Source organism: Callithrix jacchus, chromosome 1, assembly GCF_049354715.1.
Source record: "Callithrix jacchus isolate 240 chromosome 1, calJac240_pri, whole genome shotgun sequence".
Classification (NCBI taxonomy): Eukaryota; Metazoa; Chordata; class Mammalia; order Primates; family Cebidae; genus Callithrix; species Callithrix jacchus.
Window position 1 is genome coordinate 190049452 of NC_133502.1, and position 24466 is coordinate 190073917.

Below are 24466 nucleotides of genomic sequence, written 5' to 3' on the forward strand. Positions count from 1 at the left end.
TAAAATAAAAAGAAAGAAAGAAGTCTGAGCATGGTGATTCATACCTGTAATCCCAGCACTTTGGGAGGCCGAGGCGGGTGGATTACCTGAGGTCAGGAGATCTAAGACCAGCCTGGCCAATATGGTGAAACTGCGTCTCTACTAAAAATACAAAAATTCGCCAGGCATGGTGGCAGTTGCCTGTTAATTCCAGCTCCTCCAAAGGCTGATGCAAGAGAATCGCCTGAACCTTAAGGCAGATGTTGCAGTGAGCAGAGATTGCACCACTGCACTCCAGACTGGGGGACAAGAGCGAGACTTTGTCTCAAAAAAAAAAAAAAAGAGAAAGGAAGAAAGCTATAAAGAACACTGGAACAGGATCAGTGGTCCCAGGCCTTAGCTCTGATTCCACCACCAACTCAGTGACCTCACAAACTTCAGTCTCTCATTTGTTCAAAGAATGCTTGATCCAGCTCTGACAACTGAGGACTCTCAGATATCTGAAGAATCCATAGATATTTACTGACCTCTTTGTGGCACTCATCCAGCAGGCAACGGATGGACTGCTCCAGCTTCAGCTGCGTTGTGAGCTGAATAAGGACTGAGTAGACACAATAGCATTACTAACCAGGAGGTACCCCCAACTCAAAGTCCACCTTCCATGGCCCTTCTACTCAGTCAGTGTAGGGTAGTAATTTGCCTGGGATAATTGGTATTATTCGTTTCTATTTCTTCCATTAAACTATGTGTACACATCCAAACTCAAGGAGTTCTAGCTTCTTCTCTGTTTTTTGTTTTGTTTAGGAACATGGTCAACATCCAGGCTAAAGTGCAGTGGTGTGATATAGCTCATTGCAGCCTTGAATTCCTGGGCTCAAGTGTTCCTCCCACTCAGCCTCTCGAGTAGCTTGGACTATAGGTACATGCCACCATGCCTGGCTAATTTTCTAATTTTTTTTTTTTTAAAGATGGGGTTTCTCCATGATGGCCAGGCTGGTCTTCAACTCCTGACCTCAGGCGATCCACCCACCTTGGCCTCTCAAAGTGCTAGAATTACAGGCATGAGCCGCCACGCCCGGACTTTCTAATTTTTTTTGTAGAGACAAGGTCTTGCTATGTTGCCCAGGCTAATCTCAAATGCCTGGGTTTAAGCAATCCTCCTGCCTGATTCCCAAAGTGCTGGGATTATAGGTGTGAGTTACCATGCCTGGACTTCTTTTATATCAGTGGTTCTCAACTCAGGCTGCACATTAGACTCACCTAGGAAGCTTTAAAAAAATACTAATGCCCAAGTCCCACTCCAGACCAATTAAATCAGAATGTGTAAGAGAAAAGCCCAATATATTGTTTAATGTGAAGAAATATACACATATATATACACACAAATATATTTATATTTAAATATATTTTAATATATGTTTTATACTTAAAAATAATTTTCAAAACATAAAATTCTAGTGTATTTCTAAAATTCTCCAGATAAGTCTACTGTGAAACCAGGTTTGAAACTGCTATCTAATATCTCTACTTTTTCCTTCCTCAGAGTTTGCTCCTTTATATATACTAAAAAAAAGAATTATTAGCAAGTTCCTATACCAATTATTACAACATTATCTCTCAGCTCCAAACCCTTCTTTACAATCCTTCTTTACAATCATTTGTGATACTTCTGCTCGTGTCTTTGAGGAGAAATTCTGCAAGGTTGGAAAAGCTGCAAACTAAATTCAGCAGCTGCTGTGAGAAGGTTCTGTCACTGCAGTGTCAAGAAGCATTCTAGGCTAACATGCTAAGAAACAAGAAGCAGGCAGAAAGCAAACATGAACCATGAGGAAGGAGCAAGTCCTTCTCCCTGATCCTTAGAATCCCTCCAGTGCTCTCCACCTGGGTGGAGTTCCTGGGGTCTGATAATGGTTCTGCAAGCTATACTGGTACCAACCAGAAGTGCATGGCTGCAGGATTGTAGCTCTACCAGAAGGTGGCCTTGAAGGAAAATGATGATGGGAAATCTTCCAGGTGGCCAGAACAAGTGGTACACTGTCTATATTAGCTAGACTGAGAGCGGGTCAGAAGTACATACAGATCGTATTGCCTTATAAGCAACTGCTAACTCTTTGGCTGATAGTCACAGACTTGAGGAAGACACAATTGAAAGACTGGTGACTAGGCCAGGTGTAGTGACTCACACCTGTAATCCTAGCACTTTGGGAGGCCGAGGAGGGCGGATCACCTGAGGTCAGGAGTTCGAGAGCAACCTGGCCAACATGGAGAAACACTGTCTCCAGAAAAATATACAAAATTAGCCAGGCGTGGTGGCAGATGCCTGTAATCCCAGCTACTCAGGAGGTTGAGACAAGAGAATCGCTTGAACCCAGGAGGCAGAGGTTGTGCTGAGCCGAGATCGCGCCATTGCACTCCAGCCTGGGCGACAAGAGCGAAACTCCATCTCAAAAAAATAATAATAATACAAAAATTAGCCAGGCATGGTGGCCTGTAATTCCAGTTACTCAAGAGGCTGAGGCAGGAGAATCACTTGAACCTGGGAGGCAGAGGTTGCAGTGAGCCAAGATTTTGCCACTGTACTCCAGGTACAAGGACTTGCTGTACCTGGGCAACAGGGCAAGACTAAAAAGAAAAAAAAAATTTATATATATATATAGTGGCAACAGTGAGGCCTGGAGAAGAAGATGGACCTTTCAGAATGAAAGCATAAAGTATGAAGATATACTTGTCTCTTGGGTGAATGTTCCCTAAAGAAAATCTGCTATAGAAGAGGTTCTCAATAACCAGGTGGTCAAAATGGCACATTTTTTTGAATGTTAATCCACCTTTCCCTAGCCATCAAGTGCTTATTCAATGGATCCATGTACAAAGTGGCTTAGTGGCAGAGCTGGAGGCTATGCATGGGGCTCAACAACCTGGACTCTCCCTTGTCAAGGCCAAACTGATTACTGCTATCACTGAGTGTCTAATCTGCCAACAGCAGAGACTAACACTAAGACCCCAGCATGGCGCCATTCCTGAGGGCACCAGCCAATTATATGGTGTCATGTGGATTACACTATACATCTTCCATCCTGGAGGGGTAGAAATTTGTCCTCACTGGAATAAACATGTATTCTGAATATGAACTTACCCTCCCAAACCATAATACTTCTGCCAAAAATACATCTGTAAGCTTACAGAATCGCTTATTCAATGTCATAGTATTCTGCACAACATCACTTGGATCAAGGAACTCACTTCACAAATGAGGCAAAAGTAAAAAAATAAAACAAAAAGAGAGAGAAATAAGTTCAAGACCAGCCTGGGCAACATGGCAAAATCCCGCCTCTAATAAAAATACAAAAATTAGCCAGCCGTGGTGCCTTATGTGAGTAATCCCAGACATTCAGGAGACTAAGAGAGGAGAATCACTTGAACCTGGGAGGTGGAGGTTTCAGTGAGCCGAGATCACATCACTGCACTCCAGCTTGAGCAACAGAGTGAGACCTTGTCTCAAAACAAATAAATAAATAAATAGGCCAGGCACGGTAGATCACACCTGTAATCCCACCACTTTGGGAGGCCAAAATGGACAGATCACGAGGTCAGGAGATCGAGACCATCCTGGCTAACACAGTGAAACCCTGTCTCTACTAAAAATAAAAAAAAATTTAGCTGGGCATGGTAGCAACCACCTGTAGTCCCAGCTACTCAGGAGGCTGAGGCAGCCCGGGAGGCGGAGGTTGCAGTGAGCTGAGATCACGCCACTGCACTCCAGCCTGGGCGACAGAGCAAGACTCCGTCTCAAAAAAATAAATAAATAAACAAACAAATAAACAATCCCCAGAGATGGATGGTATGACTGTCTTCCAGAAATGTGTATACTTAGTATTGGAACTTTCCATCTCCATACACTGGGGACAAATTGAGAATGACTTAGTTTATATGAAGTATATGAATGAAGGCTAGTTTGATCTTGTTAGGTAGAAACAAAGTTCTTTTTGTTCTTGTGGGAGTTCAAATGTGTGGAGAAGGGTGTTTGGACACCAAGTATCCAAAGGAATGGACCAAACCAGTAATTTCACTATTGTCTTTCAGCTCCAAAACCCACCCTGTACTTTGCCTTGGGATACTAGGGCTGGACTCTGCAAACAACATTTTTGCTGTGGTAGCTGAACCCCATTAAGCTCTGCCAATAATGAGCACTAGAAAGAGATAACAAGGCTGTAGGAAGAAGGAATTTTCTCCTTCCTCTTTGTTTCCTATGAGTTTCCTGTCTGCCTCCCATTCAAATACACTCCTTCTCATTCATATAATGCACTTCCCTCTTAATATTTATGTTTTTTAAGAGACAGTCTTGCTATGATGCCCAGGTTGGACTTGAACTCCTGAGCTCAAGTGATCCTTCTCGCCTCAATCTCCTGAGTAGCTAGGACTACAGACCCACACCACAGTGCCTGGCACCTTAGCAATTCTTTATCCTGGCAGTGGCAGTGCCATTCTATGACAGCAGCTGAATCCAGCCTGCAGTTTTTCCAGAACCACCTTCATTACATCTCTCCTTCTCCAGAGACAACAGTATTATCTAGTCAGTGCCACTCAGTGGTCTCAGTTTCACATGTGCGCCCCTCCTCCAAACTTCTAAGCTTTAACCATCCAGCCTCTTTCCTTTTTTCCCTCAGCCCCAGTGAGGGAATTGTTTTCTGTAATTACTACCTCCATGAAAATGTGGTTGTTCTCTTTTTCTTCAGTTACCTACTTAACCAATATTCTTTTTTTTTTTTTTTAAATTAAGACAGGGTCTTGCTGTGTCACCCAGGCTGGAGTGCAGGGGTGCAATCTCAGCTCACTGCAACCTCCGCCACCCAGGTTCAAGTGATTCTCCTGCCTCAGCCTCCGAATAGTTGGGATTACAGGCACCCACCACCATGTGCAGCTAATTTTTATTTTTTTGTATTTTTGGTAGAGATAGGGTTTCACCATGTTAGCCAGGCTGGTCTCGAACTCCTGACTTCAAAGTGCTGGGATTACAGGCATGAGCCACCATGCCTGGCCTACTTAACCATTCTTTAAAGTTTCTTTCTATTCAAATAATTGGTATGGTTTCTATTTCTTGACTGGATCCTAACTAGTACAATTCTAACTCTGCAGGAATCCTCGAATACCAAGGCTCTTACCTTCTTTCTCTACAAATCCTTTGTAAGTAAACCCATGCACTTTGACAATTTTTTGTTTACTTTTTTTTTAAGAGAAGGGAATGTCACTTTGTCATCCAGCCTAGAGTACAGAGGGCCAATCATAGTTCACTGTCACCTCAAAATCCTGGGCTCAAGGGACCTTCCCGCCTTAAGCTCCCAAGTAGTTGGGACTGAAGGCATGTGCTACCATGCTCAGTCCACTTCAACAGTTTTTTTTTTTTTTTTGAGACAGAGTTTCACTCTTATTGCCCAGTGTGGAGTACAATGGCGCAATCTCAGCTCACTGCCACCTGGCCTTTCGGGTTCAAGTGATTCTCCTGCCTCAGCCTCTGGGGTAGCTGGCATTACAGGTATGTGCTACCAGACAACTTTCAGTGAACCAATATGATATAATAAAAAAAGTTTTGTATGTGCCTCTGTAATAGCACTCATCAACTCTAGTTATTTACCTGTCAGTCATTCTCTTCTCCACATTGTAAGCTCCTAGAGGACAGGGATCACGTCTTATCTATCTATGTATCCCTAGTGCCTGATCTAGTATCTAGCAATGAAAAAATGTCAGGCCAGGTACGGTGGCTCACGCCTATAATCTCAGCACTCTGGGAGGCCAAGGCAGGAGGATTGCTTGAGGCTAGCAGTTTGAGACCAGCCTGGTAAGTCCCTGTCTCTATGAAAAGAATTTTTTTTAGCCAGTCATGGTGGTGCACACCTGTAATTGCAGCTACTTGGAAGGCTGCAGCAGGAAGATTGCTTGAACCCAGGAGTTCAAGGCTGCAGTAAGCTATGACTGCACCACTGCATTCCAGCCTGGGCGATGAAATGAGGCCCTGTCTCAATTTTAAAAAAAAGAAAGGCCGGGCGCGGTGGATCAAGCCTGTAATCCCAGCACTTTGGGAGGCCGAGGCGGTGGATCACAAGGTCAAGAGATCGAGACCATCCTGGTCAACATGGTAAAACCCCGTCTCTACTAAAAATACAAAAATAGCTGGGCATGGTGGTGCGTGCCTGTAATCCCAGCTACTCAGGAGGCTGAAGTGGGAGAATTGCTTGAACCCAGGAGGCGGAGGTTGCAGTGAGCCAAGATCGTGCCATTGCACTCCAGCCTGGGTAACAAGAGTGAAACTCTGTCTCAAAAAAAAAGACAGAGAAAGAGGGACAGAGAGAAAGAAAGAAATGTTAGGCCAGGCACAGTGGCTCACACTTATAATCCCAGCACTTTGGGAGGCCAAGGTGGGTGAGTCACCTGAGGTCAGGAGTTTGAGACCTGCCTGGCCAACATGATGAAACCCCATCTCTAGTAAAATTACAAAAAAATTAGATCTCAGCTACTTGGGACACTGAGGCAGGAGGATCGATTGAACTGGTGAGGTGGAGGTTGCAGTAAGCCAAGATCACACCAATGCACTCCAGCCCAGGCAACAGAGCAGGATTCTGTCTCAAAATAAAAGAAACAGCCTGGTGCAGTGGCTCATGCCTGTAATTCTAGCACTTTAGGAGGCCAAGGCAGGCAGATCACCTGAGGTCGGGAGTTCAAGACCAGCCTGACCAACACAGAGAAACCCCATCTCTACTAAAAATACAAAATTAACCAGGCATGGTGGCACATGCCTATAATCCCAGCTACTCACAACTACTCAGGAGGCTGAAGCAGGAGAATTGCTTAAACCTAGGAGGTGGAGACTACAGTGAGCCAAGATGGCCACTGCACTCCAGCCTGGGCAACAAGAGCGAATCTGTCTCAAAAAAAAAAAAAAGTAAGAAACAAATATTGAATTAATGATTGAAAACTAATGGAGTTCCTCTTATCTGTCTCTAAATGGACAATTTCACCAAGGTCTCAAGTAACCAGAGCTGCAATTCAGACTGATACGTTCTTTTTTTTTTTTTATATTGAGGTTTTGGCCTACAGACTGATAACTTTCATCTCCAAGCACTAGATACGATGCTTTCAACTTACCTTCAATACACAGGTCTGTCACACTCCCATCTTCCACAGTGCATAATAGTCCTTAAAGCAGAGGGAGGTAAGAAAGGAGTGGTCAGATGGGGCACAGTGGTGCATGCCTGTATCCCAGCTCTTTGGGAGGCTGAGGTGAGCAGATCACCTGAGGTCAGGAGTTCAAGACCAGCCTGACCAATATGGCAAAACCCCATCTCTACTAAAAATATAAAAATTAGCCAGGTGTGGTGGCACATGCCTGTAATCCCAGCCACTTGGGAAGCCGAGGCAGGAGAACTGCTTGAACCCAAGAGGCAGAGGTTGAAGTGAGCTGAGATTGAGCCACTGCACTCCAGCCTGGACAAAAGAGCAAGACACCATCTCAAAAAAAAAAAAAAGTTAAGAATTGTCAATGTGTTACAGCAAAAAAAAAAAAAAATGCTCTGGAGTCTATGACAGACCTGGGATAAAATTCCAGCTCTGTCACTTGTTAGAATGACCTCCCTGAAGCTTGGAGATCATCCCATCTCCCTTAAAAGACTGTCTTGGTAGTTAAAAGCCTGATAAGTCTCTGGCATAGAAAAGCACCCAATGTAAGTTAGCTGCCTTTCTCTCTGAAAGGGCTCATTCCATTGGACATTATCATCATATTAAAAGAACCTCAGATAAAATTTAATCCATCACACTTCACACATGAAGATATTAAAGCACAGGAGAGGAAAAGTAACTTGAGCAGGGTCATTCCTAGGTCAGCAGACTCCAATCTGGTCCTGTACAAAGACCATGTATGCTGGAATCTTTGAATAATTTTTATTTTTTGGAGACGAAGTCTTGCTCTGTCACCCGGGCTGGGGTGTGGTGGCAAGAACTCGGCTCACTGCAACCTCTGTCACCAGGATTCATTCTCATGCATCAGCCTCCCGAGTAGCTGGGACTACAGTTATGTACCACCACATCCAGCTACTTTTTGTATTTTAAGTAGGGACAGGGGTTTTAGCATGTAGACCAGGCTGGTCTCAAACTCCTGACCTCAAATGATCTACCTGCTGCAGCCTCCCAAAGTTCTGGGACTACAGGCATGAGCTACCACGCTTAGCCAACATTTCCCATTTTCACCTTCACACTTTTACTAACATTTTGGCTCTAGTAAAGCCAGTTACTGTAAAATGCATCTTGGATCTTGGAAAAGGGTCCATTTCTACATCATTATGACAAAACAATTTGCTAATAAAGTGTTACAATACAGAAAATCTAAATAATCTTTCTAAGACCATTTCTCCAAGATCCCCAAAAGCAGATATACATACTATACATGCAAAACTCATGTCAAATTTCCATCTTAATCTTACCAAAAACCACACTTATGAAGTGCATGCAGACTCTCTGATCCTGAGACACCAGTTGTGTGACCAGGGAGGTGTGCCTTACAAGGGCATCTTGGAAGCAGGACAACATGTGCTTCTTGCGCACCAACTTGAAGCAAAGAAAAGTATTTAACAGAAATCAAATCTTAGCTATTCTGAACCCAAGAATTGTAATTTCCAAACACAATTACAAGATGATACTGGAGGGATCATTTAAACTATGGTGAGATCCATACTCCTTAAAGGGAGGTTGAAAAAGAATATCATTTACACAGAGGAATCCTATGTTCATACAAAGGATTATACATGAGCTAAGGTTCATAATGCCCTACACTTACATAGCAATTTACTCTTCACAAATCACTTTTGTCTACCAGCTCATTCAAACCTTACAAGTTGGTGAAGAAAGCAAAAATAGATATGATCACCATTTTGAAGATGAGAAAACTGAAGTTGAGACTTTCCCAAGGATTCAAATCTAAGTCTCCAATATAGGTCTGACCTAAGATCAGTGTTCTTTCCACTTCAATCATCTGGGGAGGTAATACTGGGCCCCTTCATAACAGAGGTAAGTAGAGAAAACACATCCTTCTATTCAATGTAGCCACAAATCCTCATACTCAAGTCACTTCCTTTTAAAGGGAACTGGGTAGAAGTTGAGTGATGTGCTCATGACAATAGCAAAAGTTAGGTCAAAAAAGGGTAAACACTGAGGATAGAACCAGAAAACAAGTATAACTGACTGTATCACCTCTTTAATTAGTGAGCAATGAGGTTAAGAAAAGTGTGTTCAAGCCAGGTGCGGTAGCTCACACCTGTAATCCCAGCACTTTGGGAGGCCGGGCTGGGTGGGTCAGCTAAGGTCAGGAGTTTGAGACCAGCCTAGCCAACATTGTGAAACCTCATCTCTACTAAAAATACAAAAAATTAGCCGGATGTAGTGGTGGTGCCTGTAATCCCAGCTACTGAGAAGGCTGAGGCAGAAGAATTGCTTGAACCTGGCAGGCAGAGGTTGCAGTGAGCCAAGATTGCACCAGCCAGGGCAACTCCAGCCTGGGCAACAAGAGCGAAACTCCATTAAAAAAAAAGTTTCGGCTGGGCGCGGTGGCTCACGCCTGTAATCCCAGCACTTTGGGAGGCCGAGGTGGGTGAATCACAAGGTCAAGAGATGAAGACCATCCTGGTCAACATGGTGAAACCCTGTCTCTACTAAAAATACAAAAAATTAGCTGGGCACGGTGGCGCATGCCAGTAACCCCAGCTACTCGGGAGGCTGAGGCAGGAGAATTGCCTGATCCCAAGAGGCGGAGGTTGTGGTGAGCCGAGATCGCGCCATTGCACTCCAGCCTGGGTAACAAGAGCGAAACTCCGTCTCAAAAAAAAAAAAGTTTCTTCAATAAAAGGCAGAAATTACATCTCTTATTGCTTCTCTTCTGTGCTACTGTAAGTCTCCTGTTTTTCCTTAGATTAAAGTAGTGATCTACATGAGCTACTCAAAAATCCCAGTAACTCCCCTTCATCTGACAGATTAAGTTCAAGCTCCTTAGCTTGGTTTAAAACTCTTCAAAGTACTGTCCTCAACCTACCTGCCTCTCCAATCTCATCTCTTAATTTCGCTTCAAACACCAAGATTATCTCCAAAACCCATCCTTCTAACACCTACCTCCTGGGATAATCAGCCTCCCACTTCCTCTGGTCCAAATCTCACCTATCTTCTTAACCCTAATTTGAATGCTTCCTCCTCTAAGAAACCTTTCCTAATTCCTCTCCTTACCCTGAACAGCACTTGACCACAAACATGTTCATTCTTCTAAGTTCTAAATAACATGTTCTCTTATTTTCTCTCCTGCTGCACTGTCTTATTAATCTCTGATTTACTGTCCAAGAATAGCAACCTCAGAACTTCTTGTCCACAAGAACAAAAATAGTTTCATATAATATTACAATGTTCTTGGTCTTGGTCTTTTTTGTTTGTTTGTGTTTGAGATGAAGTTTCGCTCGTTACCCAGGCTGGAGTCCAATGGTGTGATCTTGGCTCGCCCTAACCTATGCCTCCGGGTTTCAAGTGATTCTCCTGCCTCAGCCTCCCAAGTAGCTGGGAGTATAGGAATTTGCCACCACACCCGCTAATTTTGTATTTTTACAAAATTAGTAAAGACAGGGTTTAGTAGAGTCTTTACAAAATTAGTAGAAACAGGGTTTCTCCATGTTGGTCAGGCTGGTCTTGAACTCCCAATCTCAGGTGATCCAACTGTCTCAGCCTCCCAAAGTGCTCTGATTACAAGCATGAGCCACCGTGCCCTGACAGTCTTTCTTATTCTTATTCTCCCACAATTGTACAGTGGAGTTTTTGATACTACATGACATTATATCACAACAGACTGTAGAAATAGATAAAAATCCAGCTGTTTTTGTTTAGGAGAGACAGGGTCTCGCTCTGTTGCCCAAGATGGAGTGCAGTGACTTGATCATAGGTCACTGCAGCCTTGAACTCCTGGGTTCCAGTAATCCTTCAGCCTCTACCTCCCAAAGCAGTGAGATTACAGGCATGAGCCACTGCGCCTGGCCAAGCTGCCTTCAATTAAAGCAACTTGCAAAAATATAAAATAAAACCACCCCGTCACTATCTTTCTTGAGAAAATACAGTTATTTCTATTTTTTAAAATTACTTATGCCACAAGACTGAACACTTAAAAAGATCTAAAAATGGCTGGGTGCAGTGGCTCATGCCTGTATTCTCAACACTTTGGGAAGCCAAGGCAGGTGAATCACAAGCTCAGGAGTATCCAGATCAGCGTCACCAACATGGTGAAACTCCCATCTCTACTAAATTTGCTGGGTGTGTTGGCACGTGCCTGTAATTCCAGCTAGTCAGGAGGCTGAGGCAGGAGAATCATTTGAACCCAGGAGGTAGAGTTTGCAGTGAGCTGAGATCACACCACTGCACTTCAGCCTGGGCGACAGAGCAAGACTGTGTCTCAAAAAAAAAAAAAAATCTAAAAATGGTAAACTGTATATTATCTGTATTTTGCCACAATAAAAAATTACTTATGGGCCAGGCACAATGGCTTATGCCTGTATTCCAGCACAATGGGAGGCTGAGGCGAGAAGACCACAGCTTGAATGCAGGAGTTTGAGACCAGCCTGGGCAACATAGTGAGACCCTGTAACAATAAATAATAAAAAATTCACTGGGCATGGTGTTGCACACCTGTAGCCTCAGCTACTTATGAGGATGAGGTAGGAGGATCACTTGAGCACAGGAGGTCAAGGCTGCAGTGAGCTACGATCGTGCCACTGCACTCCAGCCTGGGCAACAGGGTGAGACCTGTCTCAAAAAAACCCACAAAATTTGTTAATATACCTGGGAGCGGTGGCTCATGCCTGTAATCCCAGCACTTTGGGAGGCTGAGGAGGTTGGATCACATGGTCTGGAGTTCAAGACCAGCCTGGCTAACATGGTGAAACCCTATCTCTACTAAAAATACAAAAATTAGCTGGGCATGATGGCACATGCCTGTAATCACAGCTACTCAGGAGGCTGAGGCAGGAAAATTGCTTGAAACAGGACCCAGGAGGCAGAGGTTGCAGTGAGCTAAGATCACACCATTGCATTCCAGCCTGGGCTACAGAGCAAGACTCCGTCTTAAAAAAATAAATAAATCAGTGGATGTAACCCACATAAACAAAAGCTACTTGGGGTCAACAACTTTGTATGAAGGTTCCTCTCCTGCTTAAAAATCTGCAGTGTCGGCCAGGCGCAGTGGCTCGTGCCTGTAATCCCAGCACTTTGGGAGGCCGAGGCGGGTGGATCACGAGGTCAAGAGATCGAGACCATCCTGGTCAAAATGGTGAAACCCCGTCTCTACTAAAGATACAAAAAATTAGGTGGACATGGTGGCGTGTGCCTGAAATCCCAGCTACTCGGGAGGCTGAGGCAGGAGAATTGCCTGAACCCAGGAGGCGGAGGCTGCAGTGAGCCGAGATCGCGCCATTGCACTGGGTAACAAGAGCAATACTCTGTCTCAAAAAAAAAAAAAAAAAAAAAAAAAAATCTGCAGTGTCTTTCCATTTATAAAATGGGACAATGGTATATATCTCTCTAGGGACATTGTGAGGCTGGTGTGGGTTAATTCCTGAAAATAGGAATAAAAAATAAATGTTCTAAAGTTTATATTTGCTCCTTCTGTTGTCATCAGGAAATCTATCATGATTTTGGGATCAGGCAGACTTTCAAACTTTGTATGACGGGATCCTGAGATGAAAATATCAAAATATTTGAGAATGCAGCCAGGCTCAGTGGCTCATACCTGTCATACTGGCACTTTGGGGGACCAAGGTGGGGAAATCGCCTTGGAATAAGAGTTCAAGACCGCCAAGGCAATGTAGGTTGACACCCTGGAGACTCTCTCTCCAAAAATAAAAAAAGGAACTGCTGATCTAGCCAAACCCCCAATCACGAATTCCCCTCCCATGAATTTGAGAGAAACTTGACTTGGATGCCTCCATGGACAACAAAAGTCACTGCCATGGCTCACACCTGTAACTCCAGCACTTTGGGAAGCCAAGGCAGGTAGATCACGAGGTCAGCAGTTCGAGCCTGGCCAATATGGTGAAAGCCGGTCTCTACTAAAAACACAAAAATTAGGCCGGGCGCGGTGGCTCACGCCTGTAATCCCAGCACTTTGGGAGGCCGAGGTGAGCGGATCATGACGTCAAGAGAACCAGACCATCCTGGCCAACAAGGTGAAACCCTGTCTCTACTAAAAATACAAAAATTAGCTGGGCATGGTGGCGTGCACCTGTAATCCCAGCTACTCGGGAGGCTGAGGCGGGAGCATTGCTTGAACCTTGGAGGCGGAGGTTGCAGTGAGCCGAGATCGCGCCACTGCACTCCAGCCTGGCGCCTGGCGACACAGCGAGACTCTGTCTCAAAAAAAAAAAAAAAAAAATTAGCCGGGCATGGTGGCAGGCGCCTATAGTCCCAGCTACTTGGGAGGCTGAGGCAGGAGAATCGCTTGAACACGGGAGACGAGGTTGCAGTGAGCCGAGACTGCGCCACTGCACTCCAGCCTGGGCAACAGTCATCTCAAAAAAAAAAAAAAAAAAAAAAAAAACCACCTCATTACAAACGCAAGTAGGCACTGAAGGCCCAGGCAGCCCAGCCAACTCTGCCAGGGGAAAGGTCTTCCCTTTCACCCCACTTCCGCCCAGCTGTAACCTGTCACTCCTGTCCCCCCGATCCCAGGCAGCCTCTCCTCAGATTCACACGTGGACAGCTGAAGGGAATGAGGAACGGCCACCGCCTGTGCGCCTGGCCCGCAGGTGAGTGGGGACAGAAATGGCGGGAGCCTGAGCTAAGGCTGAATCCTGGGGAAATGGAGGCAGGGCCAGCAAATGAAGGGGCCAGAGGGCGGAAAGCGGGAAGGTGTGTCCCTGAGACTGGGTGAGGTCCCGAGGGATCCGGATTTCCGCCCTTCCCGGCGCACAGCCAGGAGGCCAACAGGCCAGCCTGGGGCCGAGGGGACCGCGAAGCCGCTGTGACCGGGTGCGGGGCGGGCTGACAGGGAGGAGCGTGCACACCGCGCGGGGGCCCGGTTTCGCGTCGGGTTCACCGGAGCGGGTCTGGCGAGGGACCGGCCGCGTTTGCTGAGGGTAATGCCCAAACCCAGGTCTTCCAAAGAAAGAGTTCCACCCGCACCGACACGCCGGGCTCGGGCAGCAGCTCCAGCGTGCAGGCCAGGCACAGGCGGGGGGGCACAGGCAGCAGCCAGCGCGAGTCGTGCCGGTAATGGGTCCTCTCGAAAAGCAGAGCCGCCTCTTCGTCCCTTCTGGGCTCGGGAGTGCCCGCCGTCGCCGCCTGCCTCACAGCCATCTCCTCGTTTGTCTCTCGCTGAGGCAGAACGTTTTCCCGCGCAGCCTGCACGCATGCGCAGTTAGAGGACACGCCTGCGTCGTTGTAGAATGCGCCTGCGCGGACCCTGGAAGCCGCAGTCTCAGGCGAGCAGCTGCACCTGAGGGTGAGTGGCGGGCGCAAGGGCTCTGAATCGTGTCTAACTAAGCCAAAAGCAGTTTGCGCTTAGAACCCTGCAGGAATGTCTTCACCACACCCAAAGTTGAAAAGTAATTTTTTTTCAGAGTCTCGCTCTGTCGCCCAGGCTGGAGTGCAGTGGCACAATCTCGGCTCACTGCCACCTCCACCTCCCAGGTTCAAGCGATTTTTCTGCCTCAGCCTCCTGAGGAGCTGGGACTAAAGGCACGCACCACCACGCCCAGCTAATTTTTGTGTTTTTAGTAGAGGCAGGTTTCACCATATGGCTCTAACTCCTGACCTAGTGATTTGCCCGCCTCGGCCCTCAAAGTGCTGGGATTACAGGCGTGACCCACCATGACCGACCTGAGAATCTCAACTAATGCCTGATGATCTGAGGTGGAACAGTTTGAGCTCCAACCTTCACCCCCACCCCCAGTCCCTAGGAAAAATGCCTTCCACGAAACCAGTCACTAGTGCCAAAAAGGCTGGGGACAGCTGCTTTAATAGTATCCTTTCAGCCAGGTGTGGTGGCTCACTCCAGTAATTCCAGCATTTTGGGAGGCTGAGGTGGGCAGATTGCTTGAGCCCAGGAGTTCAAGACCAGCCTGGGCAAGATGGCGAGACCCATCTTGGGATGTCTCATCGACCTGTACTTTTTGTAGCTGCCTTTACAAAAAAATACAAAAATAGGCCCGATGTGGTGGCTCGTGCCTTTAATCACAACACTTTGGGAGGCCGAGGCAGGTGGATCACCTGAGGTCAGTAATTCAAGACCAGCCTGGTCAACATGGCAAAACCCAATCTCTACTAAAAATACAAAAATTAGCCAGGCGTGGTGGCAGGTGCCTGTAATTCCAGCTACTCGGGAGTCTGGGGCAGGAGAATCTCTTGAACCCAGGAGGTGTAGGTTGCAGTGAGCTGAGCTCACACCACTGCATTCTAGCCTGGGCAACAGAGCAAGACTCCATCTCAAAAAAAATAAAGAGTTTGAGACCAAAAAATAAAAATAAAAGTTAAAAAAGAGAGAGAGAGAGAAAGAAGTTTGAGACCAGCCTGGGCAACATGGCAAAACCCCGCTTCTAGTAAAAATAAAAAAATTTGCCAGGCATGCTTGTAATTTTTGTGGCTCCTGCCTGTAATCCCAGCTACTCAGGAGCCTGAGGCAGGAGAATCACTTAAACTCATGAAGCAAAGGTTGCAGTGAGCCAAGCTCAAGCCACTGCACTCCAGCCTGGACCACAGAGTGACAGTCCGTCTCAAAATTAGTGTCCCATGTAGAGCACCACCCCTCCCCATAAGCAGCCAAGGCTGTTGGAGTAGCCTGCCTTAATCAGGATTAGCTTGGGGACAGGGCAGGAAAGAACCTCAGTGGACTCTACTGTGAGGAGGCTGGAGGGGACATTTTTTGGAGAGAACCCTGGGGTCACCCACATTCCCTAAATCTTCACAACCACAGAGTGGAATTGGCTTCTACCGCACCCACAAAGTATCCCAAACCCCAAAAGGGAGTGCTTAGAAAACATGTGCCATAGAAATCAGAACCCCACAGGGCCCAAATGACCAATTTATTAGAGGCTTTGTGGAGATCAGGACAGTCTCAAACCTTTTCTAACATGTCCTGAGGACTCTGGGCCTGAGTCTACTTTTTAAAGCCATGCTGAAAGAGAAAAAATCTCAGATGCTTCATAAAATCAAACTTTTTGGAGCCTGGTGTATTCTGTGGAGCCCCATTTGGGTTGTGATCTCTCTGTCTTAGGAAGGGTGGCTCCAGTACAGCAGTGACTTCGTGGCTGAAGATCCCTCTGTGAAGCAGTTTGGTCTCCAATCCTGTCCTCCTCTGCACATGGATTACCCACTTTGGGAAGCAGAGTATAATCAGGTTCCCTCAGGATCAGGTTAGGGGCTGAGTGCTTGCACTTGGCAAGCTGTGGAGACCAGGACATCTTGTTCAGAAGGGTCAGGCTCAGCTTTGTCCCCTCAGAGTGGAGCCTCCCTTTGAAGCTGACAGGTTCTGCAGAATGGCAGGAAGGCTGCTGCCCAGCCCCTCTGCACCCTGTAGGTTCCAGGCTTCCTCTTCTCCAGTATGGGGGTTGCTGGCATTTGAGTCTGGGGGGCTTAGAGGCCTCCCAGGATGTACACTCCTTCCTCAGTGGGCGTAGTCTGGCCTGGAGGATAAGGTCCTCACTCTGCTGGGAGCCCTCTCTGCCAGCTTGGAGACCCCTGGCCTGATCATTTTCCAACCCCTGCTGTTCTCACTGGGAGACTCTCCGACCCTTTGTTGGCCACACCAGCTCCTGGATCTCGCTGCCAGCCTGGGGGTCCTGGGAGCCAGAGGGTCCTGTCAGGCGCTTTCTGGATCTCCTGTGGTTCTCTGGTGCCCTCTGGTGGCCTGACTCTCCTGGCCTTTTCAGGCTGGATGGAAATGCCCATCAGCTCTGACCTGTATGGTCTGTTCCTCTCCAGAGCTCTGGCTTGTGTAGGAAGTTTCGAGCTTTTTCTGTCTGGGCGCTGAACCCTCTGGAACCTCTCTGAGGACTTAAGGGATGGTGGGGAGCCCTGGGCCTCACAATACCTTTCCTGCTGTGCTTGGGGCTCCTGGCCCGTGTTCAGTCCAGGGAGCCTTGCCCCAGCAAGGGGCAATGAGCAAGATCCTAAGAAGTTAAACGGGAAATAGGACTCCAGGATCCACCGGGGAAGACCCCACTTCAGGTGTGCAATCCTTCTCCGCATCAGGGACTCCAGGAGCAGTTGTTTGCTCTTCTTGAGGACTGTCCCCTTGGGCAGGACAGTGAGGGCAGTGGGAGCACCCACCAGAGTTATGGCAGCTTCCAGGTCTGGGCCACACAGCACACAGGGACAGGCAGAGGGCATGCCCAAGGGAGTAGTCAGAGATGGAGGGTTCCGGGGCTGCCGAGTCAGGCTGGGGACCTTCTCTTGATCTACCCCTTTGTCCCTTTGTCGTCTTCTGCAGGATTCAGATTGGGCCTGCTGGGAGGCTGGACTGATCCCCACTCTGTGATCACTGGCAGGGGTTGTGCCCTGGCTGGCCACATGCTCTCCCTCCCCACCCACCAGCAAGAAGACTTCACCCCAGTGTGGGAGAGGATCCATCTCAGGACAGGGAGCAGAGATCAAACTATTCATAACCACTGCCTGTTCCTGTTCCATGGTCCCATGTCCAGAGCCAGTGAAGGCCGGGGGCCTTGGTAGATTGTGTTTCCTGCCTATGGGTCTCTCACCCCCAGAACAGTCAACTTGGAGACTGTCCCTCACAGCAACTTCTCCTCTGACCAGGTCCTTGTTTCCTTCCCTTGGTGCTCGGGGCCCTCCAACATCCCGATCTGTGCACTTTTTCTGGCTTCCTATATCCTGGAATTCTGCAACATCCTCAGCTCCACACTCATTCTTATTTTCTTGCCTTTGTACCTGGATCTCTTCATAAATTTCACCTCTTAATTGTCCCTGGTCATCTCCGGCAGGAGCCTGGCTCTCTGAGCCATCATCACTTGTGGTCCCACTCAGGTTTCTCCCTTGTATTTGAATTTCTTCATCATTCCCACCTCCACCCTGTTCCTGATTCTTCCACTCTGATCCCACCATTACCTTTACTTTTTAACAGTCTCTGGTTCTTTGCTATAAGCCTCCAGTTTTTTCCCCTAAGTCTCCAGATCGTTCTACCATCCTCATTTCCAGCCTTTCTCTGGTTTCTCTTCTGTGACGCCTGATTTTCTGTAACATCCTTTCCAGTCAGCTCCCAGTTCCTCCTCCCTGGTGATTGGCTGTGTCCAATTTCACTATCAAACTGGCCCTGGTTCTCTCTCGGATCTCTGAATCTTTACACTGTCCTCACCTCCAGGTTCTCTCTGGTTTCTCTCCACTGGAGCCTGAATTTCTGTTCCATTCTCACTTCCCATCTGCTTCTGGCTCTTCCACTCTGATAAAAGGATCTTTCTACCAAGATCACTTCTAAACAGACTCTGGGTTTCTTTCCCAGGTGCCCAGGTCTTTACACCATCCTTCCCTCCAACTTCTGTCAGGTTTCTCTTCCCTTGTATCTGAATTTCTGCCCCATTCTTACCTACAGTCTGCTCATCTTTCTTCCATTCTTCTGAATGAGTTTCTCCATTAACTTGACTTGTTAATTTGCCCCAGTTCACTGACTCAGATGTCTGGGCATGTCCATAGTCCTTGCCTCTAATATGTTCCTGATTCTTTCCCTTTGGTCTGTGAATCTTTCCACTAAATTCACTTCCTGACTGACACTGATTTTTTTTCCCCAAGTTCCTGGGTCTCTTTTTCATCTTCACCTTTAACCTCTCTCCTCCCTAGTGACTCAATGTCTGTACTATTCTCTTTTCTAAGTGGCTTATTCTTCTTCCTCTCTGCTGAATGAGTCTCCACATCAGTTTCACCGTTTAATTGTTCGTGGATCTCAGCCTCAGGTGCCAGGATATTTGTACCATCCTCATCTCCTTCCTTTCTCTTGTCTCTCTTCTCTGATGCCTGAATTTCTGCTCTATGTTCACCTCCAATCCAGTGCTGATTCTCCCAACATAGTATATCAAGTTCTCTGTCAATTTCACTTGTTACTTGTCTCCAGTTTCCCCACCATGGTGCCTGGATCACCACCCAGTCCTCTCTTATCTCCCTGAGCTGCTTCCTGCTAGATATCTGGGTTTCTTTAGTATTTTCACCTCTTCTCAGGCCCTTATTTCCCCACCCCACTTGAATTTCATGACTTAATTGTTTCTGGCTCTCTCCCCCAGATGCCTGGGTCTTCCTAGCTTTCTCACTTCCACATTGATCCTGCTTCTCCCACGCTGGTGTCTGGATCTCTGTAATATTCCCAATACATTTCAAGGCCTGGGTCTCTTTTTTTACTTCTCCCAGGTTCTGTCTGCCAGATGACGGGGTTTGTGCATCATCCTGACCTCCAACCTGGTCCTTGTTTCTTCCCTCTTCTGTCTGAATTTCCACATCAGCATCACCTTTCATCTGCTCTTGTTTCTTCCACTCTGACATCTGGGTCTTCTCACCGTTCTCATCTCTAGGGACCCTGCTTCCCCAATTCTTGAGCCTGGATCTGTTCCCCATCTTCCCCTCCAGCCTCTTTCTTGTCCTTCCTCTCAAACGTCTGGGTCCCCACAGCATCCTCACTTCCATTCTTATCCTGGTTCTCCCACTCAGGTGTTTGGGTCTCTGCATCAATTTTACATCTTAACTCTTCTTGGTTCTCTCCCATATGTGCCTGGGTTTCAGGGGGATTCTTACCTCCAGCCTCCCTCTGGTTTCTAGTCCCTAGTTCCTGAATTTCGGTTCTACTCTCAACTCCCATCTGGTCCTGGTTCTCCCACCCTGGTGTCAAGATCTCTCCATCAGCTTCACTTATTACTAGTCTCTGGTTTGCACACTCCAACACATTAGTCTCTGCATCACCCTCCATTCCAAAGTCTACTGGGAACTGCTCCCCAGAGGCCTGTATTTCCAAAGCATCTTCACATCTGCTCCCTCTCTGGTTCATCCCCCTTGGAGCCTGGGTCTCTCTACTATCCTCTCTGCTTGCTCTCTGTTTTTTACCCCCTGGTTCCCAGGCCTCTGGTGGGCAGTCCCAGGACTTCCAAGTGTACATTCTCAGTGTTTGGTAAGAATGATCAGGCAACAGCTCTCTGGAGCAAAACTGCAGCCTCTGGGCTGACAGTAAGTTTGGAAGAGAGGTGGTTAAGGTCTTGGAAGTGGGGCGAGACCTCATGCTGATGACAGGCTCCAGTGACACCAACCTTTCCTCCGAGTGAAGCAGCAGCTGCTCTATCTCGTGGCACACGTCCAAGGCAGGGTGAGTCTGACCATCTCTGAGACACCAAGGTATCTGCCATGCTTTCCAGCAACTATCCTGAGGCATTAGACAGGTGCTTGAGATGGATGTGGTACAAAAAATGGGCTCAGAGTGGGTGTGAACACCTGAAGGAGGGCCTGGACTTGGGTGCTGTGGAGAGACAGGTTCTGGGTCCATGATTCCTGGATGCTCCTCCGGTATCCCCATCTCTGCCTTTGTGCCCACTGATGAGAATCTAGGTCCCTGAACTTTCCAGGACTGAAGAATAATTCAGGAGTCAGCTCAAAGACAGTTTTGCACTTCATGGAGGGCACTGCCCGCTTCTGCAGTGGCACCTGTAGGTGAGAACAGAGAAGCAAAATCCTTGCACACATATTATCTTGTGTAATCCATACAGACAGAATAGTCAGGGAAGTCTTCTTGGAGGAAGTGACATTTGGAGACCTGAATGAAGTAAGGAGCAAAGCAAGTGACATCTGAAGAAAGAGCGTTATAGGCAGAGGAGACATTAAAGTACAAAGGCTTGAGGATCAAACAAGGTCACATGTACAGGAACAGCAAAGAAGACCATGTAGCCAGAATTAAACCAGTAATGAGGAGATCACTGGGAGATGAGATTGGAGACAAACACAGGACAGATTATGCTGGTCCTTACAGTTGTGATTAGGAGTGTGAATTTTATTATGAGTTTGACAGATAATCTAAGTGTAAGAGCCATTGCAGAGTTTTGAGCACCTAAGTGCTATGATGTGTTTCTAAAAGTTTGTTCTAATGGCCAGGCATGGTGGCTCATATCTGTGATCCCAGCATTTTGGGAGGTCAAGATGGGCCGATCACTTGAGGTCAGGAGTTTGAGACCAGCCTGGCCAAAATGACAAAACCCCATCTCTACTAAAAGTACAAAAATTAGCTGGGTATCATGGCACATGCCTGTAATCCCAGCTACTCAGGAGGCTGAGGCAGGAGAATCACTTGAACCTGGGAGGTGGAGATTGCAGTGAGCCAAGATCATGGCACTGCATTCCAGCCTGGGCGACAGAGTGAAATTCCATCTAAAAAAAAAAAAAGAAGAAAGAAATCCACAGAGTCCGCTAGGCATGGTGACTCACCCCTGTAATCCTGGCACATTGGGAGGCCAATGTGGGTGGATCACGTGAGGTCAGGAGTTTGAGACCAGCCTGGCCAACATGGTGAAATCCTGTGTCTACTAAAAATACAAAAATTATCTGTGTGTGATGGTGCATGCCTGTAATCCCAGCTACTAGGAAGGCTGAGGCAGGAGAATTGCTTGAACCCGGGAAGCAGAAGTTGCTATGAGCTGAGATTGTGTCACTGCACTTTAACCTGGGCCGCAGAGCGAGGCTTTGTCTCAAAAAAAAGAAAAGAAAAGAAGGAACTCTGCAGAGTTGACAGGGCACAGTGGCTCATACCTGTAATCCCAGCACTTTGGGAGGCCGAGGCAGGCAGATAATGAGGTCAGGAGTTCAAGACCAGCCTGGCCAACATAGTGAAACCCCATCACTACTAAAAATAAAAATAAATTAGCCAGGCTTGGTGGTGGGTGCCTGTAATCCTAGCTTCTCAGGAGGCAGGAAAATTGCCTGAATCTGGGGGGCTGAGCTTGTAGCAAGCTGAGATCATACCACTGCACTCCAGCCTCGGCAACAAAGTGAGACTCCATCTCAAAAAACAAAAAAGAAAGAAAAAAGGAAAGAGAAAGAAAAAGGCCATTATGGTGACTATATGGAGGATGGGCTGTGGTTGGATAAGAGAAGCAGTAAGAACTGGGCAGAAGGCTGTTGCTATGGTCCAGGTGAGACATGACGGTGTCTCTGCCCAGGAAGCTGCAGTATGGTTGGAAGAAGTGATCAGATTTGAGATACAATTTCCAAGTAGAGCCCCTGGGACTTGCAGATGGATTGAATGTGTGGAGTGAGGGAAAGAGAGGAGATCAGGGTGACTCCTGGGTTTGGGGCTTGGCCACTGCTCTCCCTGAGCAGTATGAGTTCCCCTATGATTCATTTCTGGTACACCAGGGATAGAAAAAGGTCCTTGTAACAAGAGACAGAGACAATCTTGGTGCTGAGGGAAGGAGGGTGAAGGTGTATGAGACCCACTCACCTTGATGACATTCCTTGTGCTGAAGTGGGTCCTGGTGACCTGGTGCCAATAGTGCCGGACCTGCCAGACCAGAAAGAGGCAGACGACAAGCAGGTTGCCACAGCACTGATGGTCCCTGCAGCTGTGATCCTGGGAGAGCAGGCCCTGCACTGGCTGCCACTCAGGGCCATGGAATGGCCCCACCACAGCACAGGCACCCAGCAGTGACAACAACATGGCAAAGTTTAGGTCAGGAAGATGGTATTGGGAGCTAGAGGGAAAGCCTGGCACATCTGATGCAGCCAGCTACAGTAGGGTAGCTGCCACCTCATAGCCCTTCTGTCACTAAGGCCACCTCACAAAGGAGGCTGATGCCCCAGCCTCAACTCTGACCCTGGTGCCAGGGCTAGCTAGCATGCTCTTGATGCAAGTAAGGACAGTATTGGGGAATTGCTCAAAATTAATTAACAGGACGAAGAAAGCTGGGTGTGCTGGTGCAAGCCTGTAATCCCAACTACTCAGGAGGCTGAGGCAGGAGAATAAGTTGAACCTGGGAGGCAGAGGTTGCAGTGAGACAAGATCATGCCATTGCACTCCAGCCTGGGCAATAGAGTGAGACTCAGTCTCAAAAAAAAAAAAAGGAAGAATTTATTTTAAACAACCTCATCTCTGGAGTGAAGAGATTAAGTTCCCTGAATGTGTGATGGAGTGATATAACCTGCAGTCGGCTTGATTTCTTTCTTCCTATGAGATACCTGGATCTGCCTATCCTTCCATTCATTATCAAACATTTAATGAACACTGTACTGAATACGTGTATTCTTGTTTGACCACTTAGCATCCCTTCCTTGTTGCTCGAAGTATCCTGATTTCCTTTGGGGGAAATTACTTTTCCCAACTTAGGATCAGTGTTGGTGGGAAAATAAATGCTACCCTGAAGACTCTTTCACCCAAAGGTTCTTTTTTTTTTTTCTTTTAGGACTGCTCTCTGGCCACTAGAGGCAGGCAATCACTTAGCTGCTCTTACACTGAATACCTGTGTCCACCCAAAGGTTCTTATTCAAAATATTAAATATCTGAGCAGGCAGGGATAGCAGTCGATCTGAATGAGCCAGGCCTTCGCTGTTTAGTGGCTTGATTTTTTTTTTTTTTTTTTTTTTTTTTTTAGTTTTGCTCTTATTGCTCATGCTGGAGTGCAATGGCGAAATGCTGGGTTCAAGAGATTGGCCTGCCTCAGCCTCCCAAGTAGTTGGGATTACAGGCGCCCACCACCACGCCCAAATATTTTTTTGTATTTTTAGTTGAGACGGGTTTCTTCATGTTGGTCAGGCTGGCCTGGAACTCCCGACCTCAATTAATCCACCCACCTCAGCCTCTCCAAGTGCTGGGATTACAGGCCTGAGCCTCCGCACCCGGCCTAGTGGCCGGATTTTAAGTGATCTTTGGGGTCACAGGAAAGGGGCATCAGATATTTCAACCAGTTGGTAAGTATTGCTCTATTTCTCTAGTTGCTTTTGTTTGTTTTGTTTTGTTTTGTTTTGTTTTTCTGAAACGGAGTCTGAATCTGTCGCCCAGACTGGAGTGCTGTGACGAGATCTCAGCTCACTGCAGCCTCTGCCTCCTGGGTTCAAGCGATTCTCCTGCCTCAGCCTCCCACGTAGCTCAGACTACAGGCATGCACCACTATGCCCGGCTAATTTTTGTATTTTTAGTGGAAATGGGGTTTCGCCATTTTGGCCAGGTTGGTATGGAACTCCTGACCTCACGTGATTCGCCCACCTCGACCTCCCGTAAGTGCTGGGATTACAGGCGTGAGCCACTGAGACCGGCCAGTGGGTTACTTCTGAATTTTTAACTCATTGTTTCTGACAATAATCTGTACTACACAGCTCATAAGAACGCCAAAGTACGTTCCTTCACCAACACTGAGTCGGTTACCGCGCCAATGCTCCCGTAGAGGGCGGGGCCCGCTCGTTCGAGTAGCGTCACCTTAGCTTCCTGCCGCGCGGGACCGTTTCCGCTTCTTCTTCTGTGAGT

At 47.2% G+C, this 24466-nt stretch overlaps 2 protein-coding genes across 6 annotated transcripts in view; both read right to left on the reverse strand.

The window, feature by feature from the left end:
• Positions 1-14352, reverse strand: part of MEI1 (meiotic double-stranded break formation protein 1) — a 93557-nt gene extending 79205 nt beyond the window's left edge. For 3 of the 5 annotated variants that reach the window (XM_035266065.3, XM_035266067.3, XM_035266063.3), the window contains exons 1-4: positions 14164-14352; positions 8448-8571; positions 7117-7167; positions 507-580 (exon numbers count right to left, since the gene is read on the reverse strand). In XM_035266065.3, the coding sequence (XP_035121956.1) occupies positions 507-580; positions 7117-7167; positions 8448-8571; positions 14164-14337 (423 nt within the window). In that variant the 5' untranslated portion in view covers positions 14338-14352. Of the gene's footprint in view, positions 1-506; positions 581-3112; positions 3219-7116; positions 7168-8447; positions 8581-13002; positions 13145-14163 lie in introns of those variants that run through there. The other 2 variants (XM_054245011.2, XM_035266066.3) reach the window with 2 other exon arrangements.
• Positions 14353-16038: 1686 nt separating this feature from the next.
• On the reverse strand, positions 16039-24462 carry LOC100400169 (uncharacterized). Its single transcript, XM_008990865.5, has 3 exons — positions 24419-24462; positions 22451-22510; positions 16039-20664 (listed from the first exon to the last, which is right to left on the reverse strand). The coding sequence occupies exon 3, from the start codon at positions 18094-18096 to the stop codon at positions 16726-16728; it is 1371 nt and encodes a 456-aa protein (XP_008989113.4). The 5' UTR covers positions 18097-20664; positions 22451-22510; positions 24419-24462; the 3' UTR covers positions 16039-16725.
• Positions 24463-24466: the final 4 nt, after the last annotated feature.